At 40.7% G+C, this 17,117-nt stretch overlaps 1 protein-coding gene across 1 annotated transcript in view; it reads right to left on the bottom strand.

Annotated features, from left to right (window-relative positions):
• The window catches only part of tfe3a (transcription factor binding to IGHM enhancer 3a), a 19,247-nt gene extending 2,982 nt beyond the window's left edge, over nucleotides 1-16,265 (bottom strand). Inside the window, exons 1-9 of the mRNA XM_076076377.1 lie at nucleotides 15,996-16,265; nucleotides 7,851-7,943; nucleotides 7,632-7,673; nucleotides 7,265-7,430; nucleotides 6,893-7,078; nucleotides 6,579-6,677; nucleotides 3,262-3,373; nucleotides 1,292-1,348; nucleotides 277-352 (exon numbers count right to left, since the gene is read on the bottom strand). Of these exons, the coding sequence (XP_075932492.1) occupies nucleotides 277-352; nucleotides 1,292-1,348; nucleotides 3,262-3,373; nucleotides 6,579-6,677; nucleotides 6,893-7,078; nucleotides 7,265-7,430; nucleotides 7,632-7,673; nucleotides 7,851-7,943; nucleotides 15,996-16,126 (962 nt within the window). The 5' untranslated portion in view covers nucleotides 16,127-16,265. The remainder of the gene's footprint in view (nucleotides 1-276; nucleotides 353-1,291; nucleotides 1,349-3,261; nucleotides 3,374-6,578; nucleotides 6,678-6,892; nucleotides 7,079-7,264; nucleotides 7,431-7,631; nucleotides 7,674-7,850; nucleotides 7,944-15,995) is intronic.
• Nucleotides 16,266-17,117: the final 852 nt, after the last annotated feature.

The raw sequence follows: 17,117 nt of genomic DNA, 5'->3' as shown, positions 1-17,117 counted from the left end.
GAATATAATTGTCGGAGTTAATGAATTAATGCGTTAACGCGTTAACTTGCCCAGCCCCAATAAAAACATATACATATGTTTGTATATATGTAATGTATATACATATACACATACATATATATGTGTATATGTATATAAACATACAGTATATCTTTTTTTAGACTTTATTTGAATCCTGAAGTAATGTGATGAATGTTTGAATGAAGTACTGTGATACTGCACAGAGGTATAAGTACTAAAGTATTGTTAGTCTGTGAGGAGGGACAGTTTACTGACGGGTCGCTGGATTTGGGGATGAGATCTCCGAGTTCTTTGATCCGATCGTTGATGTTGAATCTCCTCCTCCTCTCGACTGAAACACAAAGTCAGACATGATTTCCAGAGAAACACTAAAACACTACATTTTATAACGTTACATTGTGTTAGATAACGTCACTTTGTATCAAATAACATTACTTTGTATCAAATAACGTCACTTTGTATCAAATAACATTACTTTGTATCAAATAACGTCACTTTGTATCAAATAACGTCACTTTGTATCAAATAACATTACTTTGTATCAAATAACGTCACTTTGTATCAAATAACGTCACTTTGTATCAAATAACATCACTTTGTATCAAATAACGTTACTTTGTATCAAATAACGTCACTTTGTATCAAATAACATTACTTTGTATCAAATAACGTCGCTTTGTATCAAATAACGTTGCTTTGTATCAAATAACGTTACTTTGTATCAAATAACGTTGCTTTGTATCAAATAACGTTACTTTGTATCAAATAACGTCACTTTGTATCAAATAACGTCACTTTGTATCAAATAACATTACTTTGTATCAAATAACGTCACTTTGTATCAAATAACGTTGCTTTGTATCAAATAACATTACTTTGTATCAAATAACATTACTTTGTATCAAATAACGTCGCTTTGTATCAAATAACGTCGCTTTGTATCAAATAACGTCACTTTGTATCAAATAACATTACTTTGTATCAAATAACGTCACTTTGTATCAAATAACATTACTTTGTATCAAATAACATCACTTTGTATCAAATAACATTACTTTGTATCAAATAACATCACTTTGTATCAAATAACATCACTTTGTATCAAATAACATTACTTTGTATCAGATAACGTTACATTGTAATATATACACTCATGTAGGGCTATAGTCTTGTATTGTAATCCGTCTTTATTGTGACTGAAGCTTTTCATAACTCTGTGGTGACCTCAGTACCAACAGCAGGTCTGAGTGAATTAATACTTTGTACTCACTGAGGTTGTGGTTGTCTTTCTTTTGTCTCTCTTTAATCAGAGCTTTGGTCTCCCCCTCTACAACGACAACAGAAACATTTAAGAAACATTTCATTTGAGTAGAAAAAGACAAACAACATTTTACAACATTTTGGTGTTTTAAAGGGTGAGTTAGAGTCACCAAAGTCACACAATAACACTAATTAACTAACTGCCCGACTCCTGTGTTCTGTGAGGTAAAGTTATTGTTTGATGTCTTTGAAGGCAGCACAGGTAAAAACTTCAGAAAAAGCTGTCTGACAGCAAAGTAAAGAGGTGAAAATAATCTTAATATAGCGTTTACTAAAACTAATATTGATTATTTTAGATGTCTAATGTAACGATGAATCCTGCATGAACACCAACGTTAGTCATGGAGTTCCACAAGGTTCTGTCCTTGGACCAATCTTATTCACCTTACATATGCTTCCTTTAGGCAATATTATCAGGCAATATTATATTAACACCCTATAAACTTCCATTGTTATGCAGATGATACTCAATTATATCTATTGATCAAACCAGATGAAACCCACCAGCTCACTAAACTTCAAAACAAAAGAAAATGTGTTACTTTTAGACTACTGCAATTCCTTATTATCAGGCTGCTCTAACAAGTTTCTTTAATATCTCCAGTTGATTCAGAATGCTGCAGCTTGTGTACTAACAAAAACTAAGAAAAGAGATCATATTATAATTAGTGTTTATAGTTAGGACGGGCTCATGTTTATAGTTAGGGCTGGTTCAGGTTTATAGTTAGGGCTGGCTCAGGTTTATAGTTAGGGCTGGCTCAGGTTTATAGTTAGGGCTGGTTCAGGTTTATAGTTAGGGCTGGTTCAGGTTTATAGTTAGGGCTGGTTCAGGTTTATAGTTAGGGCTGGCTCAGGTTTATAGTTAGGGCTGGTTCAGGTTTACAGTTAGGGCTGGTTCAGGTTCCTAGTTGGGGCTGGTTCAGGTCTATAGTTAGGGCTGGTTCAGGTCTATAGTGAGGGCTGGTTCAGGTCTATAGTTAGGGCTGGTTCAAGTGTATAGTTAGGGCTGGCTCAAGTTTGCCTTGGACCAGCCCCTAGATATTCAGATACAGGCCTAGACTGCTGGAGGACTTCTAGGATACACTGAGGTCCTCTCTCCTCTTCTCTCTCTCCTTCTGTATGAATTCATCTCCTCTTAACGCACATGACTAGCTTTGCTTCTTCCTCAGAGTCTTTGTGTTTTCTCTCCTCACAGGTTTCATGGATCGTGGTTTTATCTGGACCCTGGTCCTGCTGACACCTGCTGCTACTATCATTATTATTATTAGTCACATTACCATTGCAGCTTTAATTATCATTGTTATCCTATAATATCCACTGCTGTTATAATTAGTAGACATCATTATTCTACTATTATTAGTGCTACTGCAGCTATTACTGATCCAGTTATATGAATCATTTATATCTTACGGATCAACTGTGCCCTAATTATATTGTGATGTTCATTCTGATCACAGAGATCCTGTGCTGATCCCTCTGAGATACATTTTATTCCTGTTAACGGTCTTTTTTCGGAATTGTTCGTTATTTGATGAGTCAGAGTCCAATTTTGAGGTAAATCTTTGATTTGTGATATTTGGCTGTACAAAGTGAACTGAATTGAAATGAAATACGTCCACAGCTTCAAACTCTTTTTTTCAGCTGAAACAGCAGAAAGTGTTTTTTAGTAAATGTTGACTGAACAGGAAGTGGGAACTGATGATGTGGGAAAATACGACCCGTGTGTGTGTGTGTGTGTGTGTTCACAGGAAGTCGTGATGTCGACTCATCAAACTGAAGAAGACATTTTCAGCACAAAAAAAAGGGAAACACGGGGGAGGGGCCTAACCTTCAGAGCTCTGACATAAGAGTTGCCTGAGCCAATCAGCAGTTGACATGATAATCTTCCCGTCCAATCAGGTGGAGGTAAGGTTCACTCACCGTTCACCTCTCTCTTGATGGCCTGCAGGTCGGCCGGGCAACTGTTGCTAACGGCGATGGTGGGCGTGGCCATCGCTCCGTACACGTCCAGCATGTTCCCAGACACCGGCATCTGCAACGGACCAATCAGAGCACAGCATCAGCAGCTGACAGAAAAGTGACCAATCAGAGGCTGAGAACAGTCACAGCATCCTGCTCTGTGATTGGCTGCAGGATGACACGCACGCACAGTATTTGAATAGATTCATTAAAGCTGTGAATCAGAATACATGTTATTGATTTGCATCAAATATAGTTTATGTAATATATATATAAATATAAAATATGATCATATTGTTCCGTCATAGAAAACTGATGAAGAAATTCTGAAACAAAAACCACAGAAAACTTTCACTTCACATGAATTCTTTATTGTTCTTCTACTGATTATAGACGTTTCATATCTGAGTTGAATGTGTGATGGTTATTTTAAACAGACATACCTTTAGTATTATGAATATATAGTATGCTTAAGTATGGAAGTCTTATCTTTCTTCAGTTTCACTTCAGACAGGAACGAAAGCTGTAATATATTAATGTTGATCAGAACAGCAGCAGTGTGGCCCTTTAAGTCTACTTCTACTCCATCAGATCTATATCTGATATTATTAATGTGACGGCTGGAGTTACAACATCAAAATGCTGCTAATAATAAATGGTAATAATAATCTGCTCTCTGAGTACTTTTACTTCTGATACTTTAAGTACACCTTGCTGATAATACTTCTGTACTTTCACTGTGTGTTTAGTCTGCAGCTCAGAGGTCAGAGGTGAAACCCTCAAAGTGACCTGAAACAAGAAGAAAAGCTCTTTACCTCCGCTTTAATCCTCCTCTTCTCATGGTCCGGCAGTAAAACTAAAATCCTCATCTTCTCTGATTCCTCACAAACTCATCAGCGTGTATGTTAATATACACAACACACACACACACACACACACACAGCTTCTCTTCCTCTTTCTGTTCAGACGACTGTTGAAAAATGGGGAAACGTCTCTTTAAGAACGAAAAACCTCCCAGTGAGCACACACACACACACACACACACACACACACACACACACACACACACACACACACACACACACACACACACACACACACACACACACACACACACACACACACACACACACACACACACACACACACACACACACACACACACAGGAAAACTGAAGTGTTTTCCTGCATCAAGTAATCTGACATTTAGTTCTCAGGGTCCTTTCATTCAATGCAGACGGATGAATGAAGTCAAGGAAATATCACACCGTAAAAGTACTAATATCACACCGTAAAGGTACTAATATCACACCGTAAAGGTACTAATATCACACCGTAAAAGTACTAATATCACACCGTAAAAGTACTAATATCACACCGTAAAGGTACTAATATCACACCGTAAAAGTACTAATATCACACCGTAAAAGTACTAATATCACACCGTAAAGGTACTACAGTAACTATAGTATAATGTAAATAGTGAGAAATGACTTCACGATTATAAAGTAACACCTTCACTCTGTTGGTTTAGTCCAAACCTAAATTATTAATACATTAACATTATATGAACATTATTACTAATATATGAACATTATTATTATTAGTGCTGGGCAAGTTAACGCATTATTATCGCGTTAACGCATTAATTAATTAACGCCGACAGTTATTTTATCGCGCATTTTTAAAATTTATTATTATTATTATTTTTTAATTTTTTATTGAAAGACAAGAGACAATACATATACATAACAACAAGAGGATGACAAGAACAGTGTGATAAAAGCCAGCAAACATCCTATAGTCAGTTGTGTATGTATGTGTGTGTGTGTGTGTGTGTGTGTGTGTGTGTGTGTGTCCTTGAGCCTTTTGAGATGGGAAAAAAATAAAAAATAATAATAATAATAATTAAAAAACAACAAAAAAAACCAGGTAAGTATTTTTAATTTATTATTATTGTAACAGACTGTCTCATGTTTATCGTTTTGTATTGGAGATGATATGTCCCTTCAGGGTTGCCGTAGAGAAAAGACGACTTCCGCTTCTGGTCGAGGGGGGGGCAGAAATAAAGAGAGAAGCTGCACCAGCTGTTGCTCTCCCTGGAGACTACTGGACATCGCTGCGGTAAAGTCAGCAGACACTCAGATCTCCGTGGTCAACTCAGCAGACACTTACATGTTAGTGCACCTATATGCTGACATTCACGGTAAACGCATTTAAACGGCACAGATCGGGAGCGAGCGAAGGACTTTGAAAGTTAGAGGAAAGATTAACGTGAGACAACATCCGGTTTCTTCAGACGAACATCCGGTTTTCAGAATAAGATGCCAACAAAGTATGAATTATATTCACATTAAGTATAAAACATGCTACCTGCATCTCGTGAACCAAATGTTATTGCCCTTTTGTTCATACAGCAGTACTTTTAAAATAAAAGTGCGCAATACACTACTTTTGAATTCATTATTGAGCTTTGCCATAACAATGAGATTAATCGCAAAAAATCCATGCGATTAATTGCGATTAAATATTTTAATCGTTGCCCAGCACCATTACTAATACATTAACACGATTAATGTTATTATTAATACATTAAGATTATTACTAATATCTTAACATTACTAATTTATTAACATTATATTACCTTTCCTGTATATTTTCTGTATGTTTCATGTATATTTCCCGTATGTTTCCTCTATGTTTCCTGTATATTTTCATTTCCTGTATGTTTCCGTATGTTTCCTGTATATTTTCTGTATGCTTCCTGTATATTTTCCGTATTTTTCCTGTATGTTTCCTGTATGTTTCATGTATGTTTTCTGCATGTTTCATGTATGTTTCCTGTATGTTTCATGTATGTTTCCCGTATGTTTCCCGTATGTTTCATGTATGTTTCCCGTATGTTTCCCGTATGTTTCATGTATGTTTCCCGTATGGTTCCCGTATGTTTCATGTATGTTTCCCATATATTTCCTGTATGTTTCATGTATGTTTCCCGTATGTTTCATGTATGTTTCCCGTATCTTTTCTGCATGTTTCTTGTATGTTTCCTGTATGTTTCCCGTATGTTTTCTGCATGTTTCATGTATTCTTTCCTGTATGTTTCCCGTATGTTTTCTGCATGTTTCTTGTATGTTTCATGTATGTTTCATGTATGTTTTCCGCATGTTTCTTGTATGTTTCATGTAGGTTTCATGTAGTTTTCCCGTATGTTTTCTGCATGTTTCATGTATGTTTCCCGTATGTTTTCTGCATGTTTCCTGTATATATATTCTCACCGTGTTGGCGAGCTGTAGTCCGGATTCAATCAGCGTCAGAAACTCGTCGTTCAGGCTCGATTCCAGGCTGATGATGTCATCGATGACTGTATCTTCCATCTAAATTAACCAATCACAGATGGGATCAGACAGCAGAATGACACACAGAGGTTTACCTTCACCATTTTAAACCAGGAGGAGTATCCATATTAGGAAAGTATAGCCCCGCCTTCCTCACCAGAACTCTGCTAGCATTTAGCCTAGCTTAGCACGTAAACAAGATACACCTGTATTACGTTATTCATTTTTCCCCGACTTATTAAATATATAACTACCTCTGTTTTTCTGAAGAAGTCTACAGGCTGTAGTTTGGGGGCGGGGCCCAGGTGGGGGGAGTGGCTTGGTGACGGTCGAGCTGCATTCTGATTGGCTGTCTTTGCAGTGGAGAGATACCGACGCACCTGCTGCCTCTGAGCCTGCTGGATGTGATACCTGGTGGGATTCTCCAGGTGAGTCTGCACCTGAGAGACACAAGGGGAACATGTTAACCACAGCTGCATTCTGGGAAATGTAGGATCCAGTGATTTAAAGTCAGTAGAGATAAATGTACTTATAGTAAGTTATGATTTCTAACACTTCAGTCATCAGGAAACATCTTCACTCATTTCTCCTCCTCCTCCTCCTCCTCCTCCTCCTCCTTCTCGTACCTTTAGCACATCCACAGGGACCTGAGCAGGAGGTCTGCATGAGGAAGACACAGAGACAGAGATGGGGGAGGAGGAGTCTGTCGGGCGAAGGAGCAGCTGCTGCTGCACCTCCTTCTGCTCCTCCTCCAGAGCCTGCTGACGCATCAGATCCTGACGCATCAAAACCCTGCAGGAGGAGGAGGAGGAGGAGAGGAAAGGAGAAGAGGAGGAGAAGTAGAGGAAAATAAAGGAAAGGAGGAGGAAAGTAGAGGAAGAAAGGAAAGGAGGAGAGGAAGAGAGAGGTAAATTAGTTGTGCCGTTGTGTGTACTAGTGTGTACTAGTGTTTACTAGTGTATACGTTTGTGTACTAGTGTGTACTAGTGTTACCTGGAGGGCAGTGAGGAGGAACATGATGAAGCTGTTGAAGCACTAAAGAGAGAATTTACTGTTAATGAAGTCTGTGACATCATCACATGACTTGATTTAGTACAGAGAATCAATATAATATGAAGTATGAATACATGATATAATGTAATATTATATAATATATAATACAATATAATATCATATTAAACATAAGCAGGAGGTCAGAGGTCAGGCTGTTACCTGATTGGTTGACTCTTGATCTGGTAAAACGTGTCACAGTCAGACGGCAACAAGCTGTCGACCTCGATGTCAGCGACGATTCCAGACTCCACCCTGAGAGACAGACAGGGAGACAGGTAGAGAGACAGACAGGCAGAGAGACAGACAGGGAGACAGGTAGAGAGACAGACAGACAGAGAGACAGACAGGTAGAGAGACAGACAGGGAGACAGGTAGAGAGACAGGGAGACAGAGAGACAGACAGACAGACAGAGAGACAGGGATACAGAGCGACAGGGAGAGAGACAGACAGAGAGACAGGGAGACAGTGAGAGAGACAGACAGAGAGAGAGACAGGGAGAGAGACAGACAGAGAGACAGGGAGACAGAGCGACAGGGAGAGAGACAGACAGAGAGACAGGGAGACAGTGAGAGAGACAGACAGAGAGAGAGACAGGGAGAGAGACAGACAGAGAGACAGACAGGGAGACAGAGAGAGAGACAGACAGGGATACAGAGAGACAGGGAGAGAGACAGACAGAGAGACAGACAGGCAGGGAGACAGAGAGACAGGGAGAGAGACAGACAGAGAGACAGGGAGACAGTGAGAGAGACAGACAGGGAGACAGACAGGGAGACAGACAGATAGACAATGAGAGAGACAGACAGGGATACAGAGAGACAGGGAGACAGGGAGAGAGACAGACAGAGAGACAGGGAGACAGACAGGCAGAGAGACAGAGAGAGAGACAGACAGAGAGAGAGACAGGGAGACAGACAGGCAGAGAGACAGAGAGAAAGACAGGGAGACAGAAAGACAGGGAGACAGACAGGCAGAGAGACAGACAGAGAGACAGACAGAGAGACAGACAGGCAGAGAGACAGGGAGACAGAGAGGGAGACAGAGAGAGAGAACTTTCTCAATACCAAAGTTCACAAGTAAGGACTTGTGTACTTTTGGAGGACAGGAGGACACAAGTACAGTCATTCTGCAACTGGAACAGCAGCGTACTTGATGACATCACCACCTCAGCTGGTCTCATGAGTTTAATCCGTCTTTTTACTGTAAAGTATTTTTACAATCAAACTAAATATGACAACCCTGCTGTTTTAGTTTTCACTTAAAATAAAACATGATATAAGTGTATTATATTATATATACAATGTATATATCTATATGGATCAGATCCGGATTGCTGTACTCTTTGCCGACGAGGAAAACGCTACAGAGACGTCAATACCGTCACAAAGACTGGCTGACAGTAGTATTTAGAAAGTTTCAACTTCCAGTTGTGTGATTTCTCCTCCGCCATTGTTTCCTGTTGCTGGTGCAAAATGCATTCTGGGATATTTGGCTGTCCCAAGTACAGACAAGTCACCTCCGATGCATCCCCGGTAAAATGGGCGGAGCTACATCCGGGCATTTGGACCGTGCTTGGCTCGATGCGAACTTTGAATTGGAACAGTACTTGGGCTGAGTCTGATGACGTTTCACAAGTCCACGAGAAACACAAGTACAGACAAGAACACAAGTTCACAAGTACAGACAAGAACAGACAAGAACACAAGTCCACAAGTACAGACAAGAACACAAGTACAGACAAGAACACAAGTACACAAGTCCGCGAGAACACAAGTACATACAAGAACACAAGTCCACAAGTCCACGAGAACACAAGTCCACAAGTCCACCAGAACACAAGTACATACAAGAACACAAGTCCACGAGAACACAAGTACAGACAAGAACACAAGTCCACGAGAACACAAGTACAGACAAGAACACAAGTCCACGAGAACATACAAGAACACAAGTACAGACAAGAACACAAGTACATACAAGAACACAAGTCCACGAGAACACAAGTCCACAAGAACACAAGTACATACAAGAACACAAGTCCACAAGTACAGACAAGAACACAAGTCCACGAGAACATACAAGAACACAAGTACAGACAAGAACACAAGTACATACAAGAACACAAGTCCACGAGAACATACAAGAACACAAGTACAGACAAGAACACAAGTACAGACAAGAACACAAGTCCACGAGAACACAAGTCCACAAGTACAGACAAGAACACAAGTCCACGAGAACATACAAGTACAGACAAGAACACAAGTCCACGAGAACACAAGTACATACAAGAACAGACAAGAACACAAGTACATACAAGAACACAAGTCCACGAGAACACAAGTCCACAAGTCCACGAGAACACAAGTACATACAAGAACACAAGTCCACGAGAACACAAGTACAGACAAGAACACAAGTCCACAAGTACAGACAAGAACACAAGTCCACAAGAACACAAGTACAGACAAGAACACAAGTCCACGAGAACATACAAGAACACAAGTACAGACAAGAACACAAGTACATACAAGAACACAAGTCCACAAGTCCACAAGTACAGACAAGAACACAAGTCCACGAGAACACACAAGAACACAAGTACAGACAAGAACAGAAGTACAGACAAGAACACAAGTCCACGAGAACACAAGTCCACAAGTACAGACAAGAACACAAGTCCACGAGAACATACAAGAACACAAGTACACAAGTCCGCGAGAACACAAGTACATACAAGAACACAAGTCCACGAGAACACAAGTCCACAAGTACAAACAAGAACACAAGTCCACAAGTACAGACAAGAACACAAGTCCACGAGAACATACAAGAACACAAGTACAGACAAGAACACAAGTACATACAAGAACACAAGTCCACGAGAACACAAGTCCACAAGTACAGACAAGAACACAAGTCCACGAGAACATACAAGAACACAAGTACAGACAAGAACACAAGTACAGACAAGAACACAAGTCCACGAGAACACAAGTCCACAAGTACAGACAAGAACACAAGTCCACGAGAACATACAAGTACAGACAAGAACACAAGTACATACAAGAACACAAGTCCACGAGAACACAAGTCCACAAGTCCACGAGAACACAAGTACATACAAGAACACAAGTCCACGAGAACACAAGTACAGACAAGAACACAAGTCCACAAGTACAGACAAGAACACAAGTCCACAAGAACACAAGTACAGACAAGAACACAAGTCCACGAGAACATACAAGAACACAAGTACAGACAAGAACACAAGTACATACAAGAACACAAGTCCACAAGTCCACAAGTACAGACAAGAACACAAGTCCACGAGAACACACAAGAACACAAGTACAGACAAGAACAGAAGTACAGACAAGAACACAAGTCCACGAGAACACAAGTCCACAAGTACAGACAAGAACACAAGTCCACGAGAACATACAAGAACACAAGTACACAAGTCCGCGAGAACACAAGTACATACAAGAACACAAGTCCACGAGAACACAAGTCCACAAGTACATACAAGAACACAAGTCCACAAGTACAGACAAGAACACAAGTCCACGAGAACATACAAGAACACAAGTACATACAAGAACACAAGTCCACGAGAACACAAGTCCACAAGTACAGACAAGAACACAAGTATAGACAAGAACACAAGTCCACAAGTCCACAAGTACAGACAAGAACACAAGTCCACGAGAACATACAAGTACAGACAAGAACACAAGTCCACAAGTACATACAAGAACAGACAAGAACACAAGTACAGACAAGAACACAAGTCCACAAGTACATACAAGAACACAAGTCCACGAGAACACAAGTCCACAAGTACATACAAGAACACAAGTACATACAAGAACACAAGTCCACGAGAACACAAGTACAGACAAGAACACAAGTCCACGAGAACATACAAGAACACAAGTACAGACAAGAACACAAGTACATACAAGAACACAAGTCCACGAGAACACAAGTCCACAAGTACAGACAAGAACACAAGTACATACAAGAACACAAGTACAGACAAGAACAATACAACTGAGTAAAACAAACCGCCGATTACTCCTCGTGGCCCTAACTATCGCCAAGAAAACTATCCTCATGAACTGGAAATCAAGGAATAACACACATATCACACACTGGAGAAACTTAATGATAGAGTATATTTCAATGGAAATCTAACCTCGTCCATCATATACAATACAACAGAACACCGCTCCACCTGGTCATCCCTCACTATGTTTCTGCAAATGTGACACCACCCATCCCATTAATATTAAAATTTGTATAAGTATAAATACATATATTTTTATGTATTTATTACTATTATTATTGTTTTTGTTTTGCTGTTTTTCTTGCCTGACAACGAATTGAAACCCACGTACATGCATACATGAACATCCATATGCACACATACTAACCTGTTTTTTTTTTTGTTGTTTTTTAATTATACATTTTTTTTTCCCCATCTCAAAAGGCTCAAGGACACACACACACGCTCACACACACACGCTCATACACACACACACACACACACACACACACTCACACACGCTCATGCTCACACACACACACGCTCATACGCTCATACACACACACACACACACACATACGCTCATATACACACACACACACACACTCACACACACACACACACACACGCTCATACGCTCACACACACACACACACACACACGCTCATACGCTCATATACACACACACATACACAACTGACTATAGGATGTTTGCTGGCTTTTATCCCACTGTTCTTGTCATCCTCTTGTTGTTATGTCTCTGTATTGTCTCTTGTCTTTCAATAAAAAATTAAAAAATAAAATATAAATAAAATAAAATAAAAAAGGAGGGAGTGAGGGAGTGAAGGGGTGAGAGAGTCAAGGAGTGAGTGAAGGTGTCAAGGAGTGAGGGAGTGAAGTAGTAAAGGAGTGAGGGAGTGAAGGAGTGAGACATTGAACACAATGATGCCATTCCATCAAACTTAAAGCTTTGATAACTTATGATGACAGCATATTTGGTACCAATCAGACCCAGCTTGTAAGCGGAGCTTTGGGGTCTGATTGGCTTTTTTTGAGAGTAGGCAGAGTTAGACGTGTGTGTCGAATTTCAAGTAAATTGGACAAACTGGGTGAGAGGGGCCGCCGGTCCAACTTCTAGGAGGCGCTAGAGAGCCAATGTCAAACTCAAGCATGAGACCTAAAATATCAAAGGTTTCACCATTTAAACTCTGGTGAGTTCAGGGTCACAATAAACCACTTTCAATAGAGTCCTCAAGGCCCGACTTCATCGGTTGCTCGGGCCCTAACTAGGACATTGAACGCAACACTGTACTGAGACATTGAACGCAACACTGTACTGAGACATTGAACGCAACACTGTACTGAGACAATGAACGCAACACTGTACTGACACATTGAACGCAAAACTGTACTGAGACATTGAACGCAACACTGTACTGACACATTGAACGCAACACTGTACTGACACATTGAACGCAACACTGTACTGACACATTGAACGCAACACTACTGACACATTGAACGCAACACTGTACTGAGACATTGAACGCAACACTGTACTGAGACATTGAACGCAACACTGTGCTGAGACATTGAACGCAACACTGTACTGAGACACTGAACGCAACACTGTGCTGACACATTGAACGCAACACTGTACTGAGACATTGAACGCAACACTGTACTGAGACATTGAACGCAACACTGTACTGAGACATTGAACGCAACACTGTACTGACACATTGAACGCAACACTGTACTGAGACATTGAACGCAACACTGTACTGAGACATTGAACGCAACACTGTACTGAGACATTGAACGCAACACTACTGAGACATTGAACGCAACACGACTGAGACATTGAACGCAACACTGTACTGAGACATTGAATGCAACACTGTACTGACACATTGAACGCAACACTGTACTGACACATTGAACGCAATACTGTACTGAGACATTGAACGCAACACTGTACTGAGACATTGAACGCAACACTGTACTGACACATTGAACGCAATACTGTACTGAGACATTGAACGCAACACTGTACTGAGACATTGAACGTAACACTGTACTGAGACATTGAACGCAACACTGTACTGAGACATTGAACGCAACACTGTACTGACACATTGAACGCAACACTGTACTGAGACATTGAACGCAACACTGTACTGACACATTGAACGCAACACTGTGCTGAGACATTGAACGCAACACTGTACTGAGACACTGAACGCAACACTGTGCTGACACATTGAACGCAACACTGTACTGAGACATTGAACGCAACACTGTACTGAGACATTGAACGCAACACTGTACTGAGACATTGAACGCAACACTGTACTGACACATTGAACGCAACACTGTACTGACACATTGAACGCAACACTGTACTGAGACATTGAACGCAACACTACTGAGACATTGAACGCAACACTACTGAGACATTGAACGCAACACTGTACTGAGACATTGAACGCAACACTGTACTGAGACATTGAACGCAACACTGTACTGACACATTGAACGCAATACTGTACTGACACATTGAACGCAACACTGTACTGAGACATTGAACGCAACACTGTACTGACACATTGAACGCAATACTGTACTGAGACATTGAACGCAACACTGTACTGAGACATTGAACGTAACACTGTACTGAGACATTGAACGCAACACTGTACTGAGACAATGAACGCAACACTGTACTGACACATTGAACGCAACACTGTACTGAGACATTGAACGCAACACTGTACTGACACATTGAACGCAATACTGTACTGAGACATTGAACGCAACACTGTACTGAGACATTGAACGCAACACTGTACTGACACATTGAACGCAACACTGTACTGAGACATTGAACGCAACACTGTGCTGAGACATTGAACGCAACACTGTACTGAGACATTGAACGCAACACTGTACTGAGACAATGAACGCAACACTGTACTGACACATTGAACGCAACACTGTACTGAGACATTGAACGCAACACTGTACTGAGACATTGAATGCAACACTACTGAGACATTGATGCAACACTGTACTGAGACATTGAACGCAACACTGTACTGAGACATTGAACGCAACACTGTACTGACACATTGAACGCAACACTGTACTGACACATTGAACGCAACACTGTACTGACACATTGAATGCAACACTACTGAGACATTGAACGCAACACTGTACTGAGACATTGAACGCAACACTGTACTGAGACATTGAACGCAACACTGTACTGAGACATTGAACGCAACACTACTGAGACATTGAACGCAACACTACTGAGACATTAAACGCAACACTGTACTGAGACATTGAACGCAACACTGTACTGAGACATTGAACGCAACACTACTGAGACATTGAACGCAACACTGTACTGAGACATTGAACGCAACACTGTACTGACACATTGAACGCAACACTGTACTGACACATTGAACGCAACACTGTACTGAGACATTGAACGCAACACTACTGAGACATTGAACGCAACACTACTGAGACATTGAACGCAACACTGAACGCAACACTGTACTGAGACATTGAACGCAACACTGTATTGAGACATTGAACGCAACACTGTACTGACACATTGAATGCAACACTGTACTGAGACATTGAACGCAACACTGTGCTGACACATTCAACGCAACACTGTACTGAGACATTCAACGCAACACTGTACTGAGACATTGAAAGCAACACTGTACTGAGACATTGAACGCAACACTGTACTGACACACGCAACACTGTACTGAGACATTGAACGCAACACTGTACTGAGACATTGAACGCAACTTTACTTCTGCTTTCTGTCTCACTGCTCACGTGTGTGTGTGTGTGTGTGTGTGTGTGTGTGCGTGTGTGTGTGTGTGTGTGTGTGTGTGAGAGAGAGGTCAAATGAAGTTTGACATTTAAAATAAAGTTATTTTACTTTAACAGGTTTCAGATTTAAGTGATCTTAAGAACAGAGTTCATCGATCAAATAAACATTGACGAACTTTTGTAACGTTAGCTAATGTAATCAAAGACTCTGACGTAATGTAGACGGGATGAAGGGAACATGTTGGGCTCGGCTCGGCTCGGTGAAACCTTTAGATGTCTCCAGCAGACTCCACACATCTGATAAACATCATCTACACGCGTCCTTCCGCCAGTTAAACACACGTCTCTGAATGGAGTCTGGCTCATTTAGCAGACGCTCCGGACTCACCGGACCACGTTCAGATTCTCAGCCGAGTCCAGGAGCACGAACACGGTCTGCGGCTGCAGGATCCCGGCCTCCTGCGGCTCCGGGTCGGCTCCGATCTGGGTCCGGTTCTGGTCCGAGCTGACCGCCGACATGACTCCAGAGACTTTATTTCTTTATCAAAAACACTCCCAGCAGCCACCGCGGTATCAAAGTGTCCCAGCGACGTGTTTGTCATTTAAAGAGAGAGAAGTGGTCCTCTGAGCGACAGACAGGCAGGCAGACAGGCAGCGTGTGAGCAGACATACGTCACACAGATCAGACAGCTCAGTGACGTAAAGACTAGAAACACTACAGTAATATGGTCATTATATGTTTGAATTCATCATTTAAATATAATTTATACTATAAATACCTTCAAAATAAAATAAAATGTAGATTTCACAGGGAAGTAAATACATGTTTATTAAGCCATAATTAAATTGAATCAAACTTGTTTTTATTATGTCAGATATTTGATAAGATATCGTTTTTAAAAACTTTTAAAAACGATATCTTATAAAATGATAATAAAGTGAATAAAGAGTTATTTATCGTTTATTGTTGTATGAACAGAAAGCTTTACTCAAAATAACATATTTTATATATTTAATGGTTTTGTGTTTCATTAAGATTTTAAATGTATTTAATAATAGTAATGATAAGTCTACATTAAATATAATTGAAGGTATTAAATGTGTAATAAAGTTATGAAAGTGTCTTGTGTGTCGTGTGGTGTTTTCTACTTCTTCTGTTTCTGTGTCTCTCCTTCAGGGGGCGGGGCTAAGCGCCTGGACCAATCTCCTCCGGACCAATCAGCTGCTGATCTGCTCACCACCGGCCAATAGGACTGTGGCTCCGTTCGCTGACAACCAATGAGCTGCTGCTGCTAAGAGCCGCCATCTTGTTTGTTTGTGTTCTCTTACGGGAAGTGACATTGGCGGGGAAATCCGACGTGACGTCGGTGATCGGCAGAGCTCAGAGTGACAGGAGAGCTGTCCAATCAGAGGGCCAGAGGGGGCGGGGCGTCATTAAAGACTGTTTATAAGGTTATTACCGCGTGTTTCATCAGCACGGGGTGACGTCAAAGACACATTCATTAAAAAG

Source organism: Anarhichas minor, unplaced genomic scaffold (assembly GCF_050575085.1).
Source record: "Anarhichas minor isolate MPS153535 unplaced genomic scaffold, ASM5057508v1 ptg000056l, whole genome shotgun sequence".
NCBI lineage: Eukaryota > Metazoa > Chordata > Actinopteri > Perciformes > Anarhichadidae > Anarhichas > Anarhichas minor.
This window is presented reverse-complemented; position numbering and strand designations above follow the sequence as displayed.